This window comes from Macrobrachium rosenbergii, chromosome 26 (assembly GCF_040412425.1).
Source record: "Macrobrachium rosenbergii isolate ZJJX-2024 chromosome 26, ASM4041242v1, whole genome shotgun sequence".
In the NCBI taxonomy this organism is placed as follows: Eukaryota; Metazoa; Arthropoda; class Malacostraca; order Decapoda; family Palaemonidae; genus Macrobrachium; species Macrobrachium rosenbergii.
In genome coordinates, this window is record NC_089766.1 from 47,914,797 (window position 1) to 47,924,796 (window position 10,000).

At 43.9% G+C, this 10,000-nt stretch overlaps 1 protein-coding gene across 1 annotated transcript in view; it reads right to left on the reverse strand.

Annotated features, from left to right (window-relative positions):
• Positions 1-10,000, reverse strand: part of LOC136853163 (uncharacterized) — an 84,145-nt gene that overhangs the window by 49,048 nt on the left and 25,097 nt on the right. Inside the window, exon 2 of the mRNA XM_067128494.1 lies at positions 525-708. Coding sequence (XP_066984595.1) covers positions 525-598 — 74 coding nt within the window. The 5' untranslated portion in view covers positions 599-708. The remainder of the gene's footprint in view (positions 1-524; positions 709-10,000) is intronic.

The following is a 10,000-nucleotide window of genomic DNA, read 5'->3' on the forward strand; positions in this document are numbered from 1 at the left end:
TCTCAATAGTTTTCTTTTACAGAAAACTAAAAGGTAAATAAATAGATTTAAAATGGGTTCCATATAGGAAATATCTAAAAATATATGTTTCTAATCGTATCTGTAAATTCATATTTACTATATCAGTAGTTCTCAACGGGGGGTGGGGGGGGAATTCCCCCCCAAGGGGGAATTTCAGAGTTTCAGGGCGGGTGGGGGCGAATTGTGACCACAGACTGGCAGGCTCAAACTGGCTCTAGGACCACACAAAACGCAGTGTGTCTCAGTCTGCACTACTGAGAGGTCACGCTGGGCTCTCTCTCCGCTAGCTCGAGTGTTTGTGTTAGTATTTTGTTGCATATCAATTGGAATGCTCCTTTTGAGACAGGCAATTTAAAGACCTTTTATACCTACTTTATAACTTTTGTTTTTTCTTATATATATATATATATGTATATATATATATATATATACTGTATATATATATACACACATTTATATTAGAAATTAATTTCAATACACAGACACTGGGTTCTTTCACTTACCCGAATCTCCATTCTATGATATATTTGCTTCCGCGAATCTTCAGGTCATATTGCGGCACGAAGTGCTGAGGCATCCCAGGTCATCTCATCCTGGCAGGGTCACCGGAGGTCATCATCCTTTAGGTCGTCAAGGGTCACGCACGCAGGTCACGGGTCTGTTTTGGGGTTCCTTGGGCCCATAGCTCTGGAAGGAGGTCGAATTCTTTTAAGTAACCTGGTTGCAATCTTGTTTAGGTTAATCAGAGAATTGTTCATATTTAATATTTGTATATTGTGAAGGGTTAGGAATTAGATATCTGATGAGAGAGAGAGAGAGAGAGAGAGAGAGAGAGAGAGAGAGAGATTTGATGTTATGTTCTTTTAAATTTGGGGCATCTGTCACGAGCTGCTCCTATAAGTACTCGTTGAAGACTCTGAGGGGTTAGAAATACACACACACACACACATATATATACACATATATATGCATACATACACCTTTTAGGTACAATCTTCTCATATACAAATTTCACTCTTTACTGTAAATTTCCGTTTCAGCTCTGAATGGCCTCACAGGCCCCAGCGCTTGGCCTGTGGCCAAAACTCTGTAGATTCTATTCTAACATCAAAGGTTAAGAATTTGTCTAGTTAGCAAGTACCCTTTTTTATGTAGGGTAGGTAATATACTGTCGCCTTATTTTGTGCTACTTGATACCTACATCCATCACTGGAAGAATGTGGTGAATTGTCCTGATACTCTAGAGAACACTACACACGCACACGTGATCGATCCCAGACCCCACCTTCGAAACGGGCAATTAGCCAAGCAGGCTTTGAGGTTGAATGCTAGAGTGGTTGGCTCACGTGTGTTGGTTCTGGGGATTGCATTATTATTATTATTATTATTATTATTATTATTATTATTATTATTATTATTATTATTATTATTATTATTCATAAACAAATCTAATAATAGTATGAGTCACTAAGATGGTGAAGAAATCCACAGTGGATTGAGAAGGAGAATCGTTATTATTATTATTATTATTATTATTATTATTATTATTATTATTATTATTATTATTATTATTATTATTATTATTATTCAGAAGAAGATGAACCCTATTCGTATGGATCAAGTCCACCAAAGGGACCACTGACTTGAAATTCTTTAAGCTTCCAAAGAATATTAAGCTGCTCATTAGGAAGAAGTAAGAGGAGGTAAAGTAAAACACAAAAAGAAAATAGCCGTAAAAGAAGACCAGTGTCTGCTGGAACCACGGAAAATGGCATGGCGAAAGCAGTCTCACTTCCAAGGACCTGTTGATCAACAGGAAAGGAAGGCCTCATCCTACCGGCCATATATATGTGTATATACTGTCTATATATATTGTTTGTGTGTATTTTGGTGCGTAGAGTCCTGCAGAGAGGCTAGGGCAATACACCACACTCTTCCAGCGATGGACGAAAATATCAAGTACAAAATAATACTATAGCTAGATCTACCTACCTTACATAAAACACCCCACTTGCTAATAGGACAGATTCTCCACCTCTGATCGAGCCCAAGGTCACTCGACCAGTCATCACGCGACCTGTTCATTTAATTGATGGATGTTCTGTCACTTTTTTTTAGGCGTCGTGAGGGACTGTTAGTTGGGCAGAGACGGGAGGTCCACACTAGACCTCCCACTCCCTCTCACATCTCGTCTGCGCTGGCATAAGGCTGGCCTGTTCTCAACTAACTCCCTAGGGGAATGGTAGTGCCGTCAGTGCATCTCTTGCGGTTCACTGTAGGCATTGCTTAATGGTCTTTGCAGCGCCCCTTCGGCCCCTAGCTGCAACCCCTTTCATTCCTTTTACTGTACCTCCGTTCATATTTCTCTCGATTGCGAGGTTTTCCTCCTGTTACACCTTTCAGACCTTGTCACTCTCAGCTTCCCTTACAGCGCTGGATGACCTCATAGGTCCCAGCGCTTGGCCTCAGGCCTAAATTCTATATTCTGTTCTCTTCTAAACTAACAGACCTTGATATTATTCATGGTGTATTTTTTGTACAATGCTACACTTACATGGAATTATTATAAGTGTGTATGTATATTTATATACACTTGCTAATTCTGTATACAGTGTTACATGCGCCTGGATAGTGAATATTTTTGTATACAGGATTGTTTAATCATACATACATGCATTCCTACGCATATTTATCGTATTTACATTCATACATACTTGTTAGGTTCCGATGAATTATGTATACTCTTTATACATTCAGATTTGCATGTAGGTATGTTCGAATGATTTTTTATCATTAAATAGTATTCATTCATGCTAAATGTTGATATGTTTATGTCCATCTATACAGTCATACATGCATACATTCATCCAGGTGAAAGTATAGATTAGCTTAATTACCGAACAGAAATTTAATTATGAACTGACATTTTTTCTTATCTTAGAAAAAAAAATCCCTAGAATGCTTAAACCTTTTTTTTAATAATAAAGTTGCGTCTTCTTGCAATTAAAAACAAGTAAAAAATTAATCGAGTTTTCTGCACAGTCGCTACAACGTATAATCAAGGCCCTCGAAAATCTATCTTTCGGTGGTCTCGGTATAATGGTGTATGAGCCGCGGCCCATGAATCTTTAACCACTGCCCGGTTGTGGCCTGTCCTATATAGATTCTAGATGCACGGTTATGGCTAACTTTAACCTTAAACAAAATAAAAGCTATCGAGGCTAGAGGGCTGCAATTTGGTATGTGTGGTGACTGGAGGGTGGATGATCAATATACCAATTTGCAGCCCTCTAGCCTCTGTAGTTTTTAATGTCTGAGGGCGGACGGACAGTTTGATAAAGTATGCTTGTAAAAAAGTAAATAGAAGATTGAATTTTTGGTTGGAAATTTCACTGAATAACAGTATCAATTGAAAGTTGGTGTGCCTCAAACGAAAAAAAAAAATTGAGTGATTAATATTGAATCAGAAATTATTTTATTTTATTTTTATTCTAATTTTTTTTTTTTTTTGCTGACATGGCAATATAAAACAAGGTTTGGTATTGTTTTCCATAAAATATGTCCATTTGAGTCGACATTCTCACGTTGAAATCAGGTTTTATTCCTAATACTACATTTAGATAATTTCTTCAGTGACCTTTGATATTGCGACACCATTTTGGTCCCGTAGGGCGAATAGGTCCTTAAACCTTCGTTTCTGTAGCCAAGGAAGAGTAAAATCATCAACTTTTTTTGTACAAAAACTGTTTAATTTATACAAGGAAAATATTATTGTCACAAACTTTTATTTTATGAATGGAAAATATTACAGTGTTATTTAAACAACGGTACACACACATATACTCGTATATATGTGTGCGTGTGTGTGTGTATTAGTGCTGTTGTTTAAATTACATTCTTATTTTCCGTACATAAAATAAAAGTTCATAATAATATTTTCATTAATATTTCAATTTCCCTGGTATAAATTAAAACTATTTTTTGTACAAAAAAGTTGAAGATTTCACTCTTCCGTGGCCACTGAAACGTAGGTTCAAGGGTCGACGGACTCCGCCCACTTTTGGTCCGAGGGGAACACTAGAGACAGTGAGGTTTACTTCCGGTTCAGAAGACCGGATCCAGCGATCATAACGTCTATGGCGCCCTTAAGAGTGCCTGACAGCTTCTAATTTCCTTAAGGAGACAGGCCACCATCCAAAAGGTGGGCAGAAATCCAGCTTCCATGACAACGGCAAAGTTGCCTATGTCTAGAACTGGTATACCCAACCTTAAGTGGCCCTGACAGCTGCTGATTTCCTTAAGGAGACAGGCCACCAGCAAATAAGGTGGGCAGAAATCCAGTTTCGATGACAGAGGCAAAGTTGCCTATGTCTCAAACTAGTATACCCAACCTTAAGTGGCCCTGACAGCCGCTGATTTCCTTAAGGAGACAGGCCACCAGCAAATAAGGTGGACAGAAATCCAGTTTCGATGACAGAGGCAAGTTGTACTATGTCTCCGAACTGTATACCAACCTTGGTGGCCCTGACAACTACTGATCTCCTTAAGGAGACATGCCTGCAGCAAATAAGGTGGGCAGAAATCAGTTTCGATGACAGAGGCAAGGTTGCCTGTGTCTCAAACTGTATACCCAACCTTAAGTGGCCCTGACGGCTGCTGATCTCATGGGAGACGGGCCACCAGCAAATAAGGTGGGCAGAGAAATCCAGTTTCGATGACCCAGAGACGAAGTTGCTATGTCTCGAACTGGTACCAACCTTAAGTGGCCCTGACAGCTGCTGATCTCCTTAATGAGACAGGCCACCAGCAAATGAGTGGAGCAGAATTCCGTTTCGATGACAGAGCAAGTTTGCTTTATGTCTCCGAACCTGAAACATACCCAACCTTAAGTGGCCTGACAGCTGCTGATCTCCTTAAGGAGACAGGCCACCAGCAAAAAAGGGTGGGCAGAAATCCAGTTTCGATGACAGAGGCAAAGTTGCCTATGTCTCGAACTGGTATGCCCAACCTTAAGTGGCCCTGACAGCTGCTGATCTCCTTAAGGAGACAGGCCACCAGCAAAAAAGGGTGGGCAGAAATCCAGTTTCGATGACAGAGGCAAAGTTGCCTATGTCTAAAACTGATATGCCCAACCTTAAGTGGCCCTGACAGCTGCTGATCTCCTTAAGGAGACAGGCCACCAGCAAAAAAGGTGGGCAGAAATCCAGTTTCGATGACAGAGGCAAAGTTGCCTATGTCTCGAACTGGTATGCCCAACCTTAAGTGGCCCTGACATGCTGATCTCCTTAAGGAGACAGATACCAGCAAATAAGGTGGGCAGAAATCCGGTTCGGCAGAGGCAAAGGATTGCCTATGTCTCAAACTGAAGCCACCCAACAACAAGTGGCCTGACGGCTGCTGATCTCCTTAAGGAGACAGACACCAGCAAATAAGGTGGGCGAAATCAGTTTCGATGACAGAGGCAAAGTTGCCTATGTCTCGAACTGTATGCCCAACCTTAAAGTGGCCCTGTTTTTGGCTTCTTTGATCTCCCTTAAGGAGACAGGCCACCAGCAAAAGGTGGAGCAGAGAAATCCGGTTTGATGACAGAGGCAAAGTTGCCTATGTCTCGAACTGTATGCCCAACCTTAAGTGGCCCTGACGGCACAGTCCTTGAGACAGGCCACCAGCAAATAAGGTGGGCAGAAATCGGTTTCGATGACAGAGGCAAAGTTGCCTATGTCTCGAACTGGTACCCAACCTTAAGCGGCCTGACAGCTGCTGATCTCATGGGAGACAGGCCACCAGCAAATAGGGTGGGCCGAAATCCAGTTTCGATGACACGAAGGCAAAGTTGCTATGTCTCGAACTGGTATGCCCAACCTTAAGTGGCCTGACGGCTGCTGATCTCCTTAAGGGAACAGGCTGCAGCAAAAAAGGTGGGCAGAAATCGGTTTACACGATGACAGAGGCAAAGTTGCCTGTAATACCAAGTGGTATCTTAACAGCAAATGGCCCTGACGGCTGCTGATCTCCTTGGAGACAGGCCACCAACAAATAAGATGAGCAGAAATCCAGTTTCGATGACGAAGGCAAAGTTGCCCATGTCTCGAACTGGTACATAACAACAAGTGGCCCTGACAGCTGCTGATCTCATAAGGAGACAGGCCACCAGCAAATAAGGTGGGCGAAATCACTTTCGATGACAGAGCAAAGTTGCTATGTCTCGAACTGTTACACCAACCTTAAGTGGCCCTGACAGCTGCTGATCTCCTTGGAGACAGGCCACCGCAGCAAACAAGGTGGGCAGAAATCAGTTTCGATGACAGGGCAAAGTTGCCTATGTCTCGAACACAATACACCCAACAGCAAGTGGCCTTGACAGCTGCTGATCTCCTTAGAGACAGGCCACCAGCAAATAAGGTGGGCGAAATCGGTTTCGATGACAGGCAAAGTTGCCTATGTCTCGGGCAACACGCAACTTAAGTGGCCCTGACAGCTGCTGATCTCCTTAAGGAGACAGGCCACCAGCAAATAAGGTGGGCAGAAATCCAGTTTCGATGACAGAGGCAAAGTTGCCTATGTCTGGAACTGGTATACCCAACCTTAAGTGGCCCTGACAACTATTGATCTCCGTAAGGAGACAGGCCTGCAACAAAAAGGTGGGCCAGAAATCCAGTTTCGATGACAGAGGCAAAGTTGCCTGTCTGGAACACGAAACACCCAACCTTAAGTGGCCCTGACAGCTATTGATCTCCTTAAGGAGACAGGCTACCGCAACAGGTGGGCAGAAATCCAGTTTCGATGACAGAGGCAAAGTTGCCTATGTCTGGAACTGGTATGCCCAACTTTAAGTGGCCTGACAGCTATTGATCTCCTTAAGGAGACGGGCCACCAGCAAATAAGGTGGGCGAAATCCAGTTTCGATGACAGAGGCAAAGTTGCACATGTCTCGAACAGTACACCAACAGCAAGTGGCCCTGACAGCTGCTGATCTCCTTGGGAGACGGAGTACCAGCAAATAAGATTGGGCAGAAATCAGTTTACGATGACAGAGGCAAAGTTGCTATGTCTCGAACCTGAGCACACCCAACAACAAGTGGCCCTGACAGCTGCAGTCTCCTTAAGGAGACAGGCCACCAGCAAATAAGGTGGGCAGAAATCCAGTTTCGATGACAGAGGCAAAAGTTGCACATGTCTGGAACTGTATACCCAACATAAGTGGCCCTGACAACTATTGATCTCCTTAAGGAGACAGTACCAACAAAAAGGTGGGCGAAATCCAGTTTAGATGACAGAGCCGGAAGTTGCCTATGTCTCGAACTGAAACACACCCAACCTTAAGTGGCCTGACAACTACTGATCTCCTTAAGGAGACAGGCCACCAGCAAATAAGGTGGGCAGAAATCCAGTTTCGATGACAGAGGCAAAGTTGCCTATGTCTCGAACTGGTATACCCAACCTTAAGTGTCCCTGACAGCTGCTGATCTCCTTAGAGACAGGCCACCAGCAAAAAGATGGGCAGAAATCAGTTTCATTGACAGAGGCAAGTTGCCTATGTCTCGACTGAGATGTAACATAAAGTGGCCCTGACAGCTGCTGATCTCCTTAGGAGATGAGCCACCAGCAAAGGTGGGCAGAAGTCAGTTTCGATGACAGAGACAAAGTTGCCTATGTCTCAAAGTGGTATACCCAGCCTTAAGTGGCCCTGACAGCTGCTGATTTTCGTAAGGAGATGGGCCATGATCCAAAAGGTGGGCAGATATCCAGCTTCTCTGTATATAGTCTTCTCTGCAACTCGCAACCTTCTTTCATAATGTGTGGCTGGTGAAAAGGTTCGTAGATTAAATAAGTGGCAGCCAGAATTCTTTACTGGCTGTTTGTTGATAACTGCTCCGTCACATTCGAGAGGTGGTTGCTGCGTCGCCTTGGCCCAGTCGATGAGGTTGGCTGGAGGATGGGTGTGTGGGAGGTGGGGACACTCCCGGCTGAAAAAGCATGGGGGGATACAGCAGCCAACACCATCCCAAAGCTGTTTCCGTGTCGGACAAAGACCGCCGCGCCTCCGAACGACGTAGCAGCATCCTTCGCCCAACCAGTCAAAATCGCCCTCTTAGATCTCTTCGTTCTCTTCATCTATTCTTCCTCTTCCTCCTCTTCGTTTCTTGACATCTTCACTCTTCCTGTTCCACTTCCTCTTCTTCTTTCGTCTTATTCATCAGAAAACTTGGGATCTTCAAACAGCTTAGCCTGCGAAGTCATGACAGAAATCCCTGAGTGTCGTACTTCTCTCTTTCATCAGCATCACTAGGATGTCGTTGGCGAGGTTGATCTTCTGCATGATTTCTCTCCTTCGTTCTGGCTCTGCGGGAGACCCTTGGCACCTATCCGGATGAACCTGAGCGCCCTTTCTGTAGTACCCTATCTCTTTCAAATTAGCATCCTCTTCAATGCCTAGGGCGTAGTAGGGCAGCCATGAAATTCCATCGCTTTCAGGGTCTCATGGGTGATGAGCAAAGCGCACCAGATCCTCTTGATATTTCGTCTAGCTCCTGCAGATGGACCATAGCTTCAGCGTGTCTTCAAGCAACAGAGACACAGTGCCAGTCTTAACCTACAGTCCACTTGATTTTCGTCCTTGTCCCGATTACCAGTGAGGAAACGATTCATTTCCTTCTTGCGGCCGCGAAACTTACAGAAGATGTTCCCTTTCATCTGGCCAAGTCAACCTGAACTTGTGGGGAGGAGGATTCCAGAGACTGGGCGTGTGTAATCCTTTCCAAGACAGCATCGAATTGACATTCATCTGTCATCAATGGAATAGAGTCCCATATCATCCGCTGCTCGAGAAATTCCTTTCCCTCAAGTGCCCTTTCGTAGTTAGGACTCCGGTCTAGAACCTGGGTCAAAAGCTTTTCAGCTTTATCCAACTCAGAATTAGAAGCACAACGTAGGGCAGACTCCACCAGAACATCACAGTCTTCCTGATACAGAGCGATCTTGTCTCTGAGAACCTTGTTCTCTTCAAACAAGTCTTATTCTTTATTCTTTTCACTTTCTGTAGAATTCTTTATTGAGGACATTTCCCGTTCTCGTTCAGATAGTTTATCCTTTAGATTTTCATTTTCCCGTTGGAGGGACTGAAGTCTATCTTCTAGGTTGCGGACATTCTTCTGCATAGCCAAATTTCCAGTTTTTTTTCCTGGATGCTTCCTTGCAAGAACAGGTTCTTCTCGCTGTGAGGCTTGCCACTTATCTTCGAGTTCTCTGGCCTCCTGTTTCAATTTTTTCGGCTCGGCCGTGATCCTTGACTTTCTCTTCAAGGTAACCACAGTAATAATCATTGTCGGACGCTTGACGGAGCAGTTCTTCCAGCTTTTCTCTGTTCCTCTTGCATTCTTGTTCTTTGCCTGCGAGTTGCTCCTTCAGCTTGTCTACCTCCTTTCCTTTCCGGGCCAGTGCGTCTTCGTAATCTGCAATTGTCTTTTGCCTCTCGTCAGCTTGCTGAAGGAGACTCGAGTTTTCCTCCTCAGCCTCCTTCCGCGCCTCCTTCAGCAGCGAAATCATTTCCGTAGCGTAATAGACGTCATCTTCAAGTCGTGCAACGGCATCTCGAGCAAGTTGGTCGGTCGTCTTTTCCTTCGTGTACTTTTCATATACGTTTCCAAGAATTCCTCCCAAAATGAGAGCCATGGCGTTCTTACCAATAAAACGTACAAGGTTTTGGGTAATACTTCCACTTACAAACAATATCACTGATGCGAGACGGATCAGAGCCAATAAGATGTTCACAACAAAAGTAACTTTGCCAATTAGTGACATGGTTAACTTTCTTTCAACCTGATCGAAAGGCTAGAATCAGAAAAAGCCCACTGAGCTTCGGGGATTCCAAAGGTCGTCATTTCGGCTTCAGCGCGATTCTTTCTTAGCTTCGGGAGATTCCTCGCGGAGCCTTCGAAGGCACTTGGAGAAATTGAGGGAATGGTAGAGGAGGCTCCTG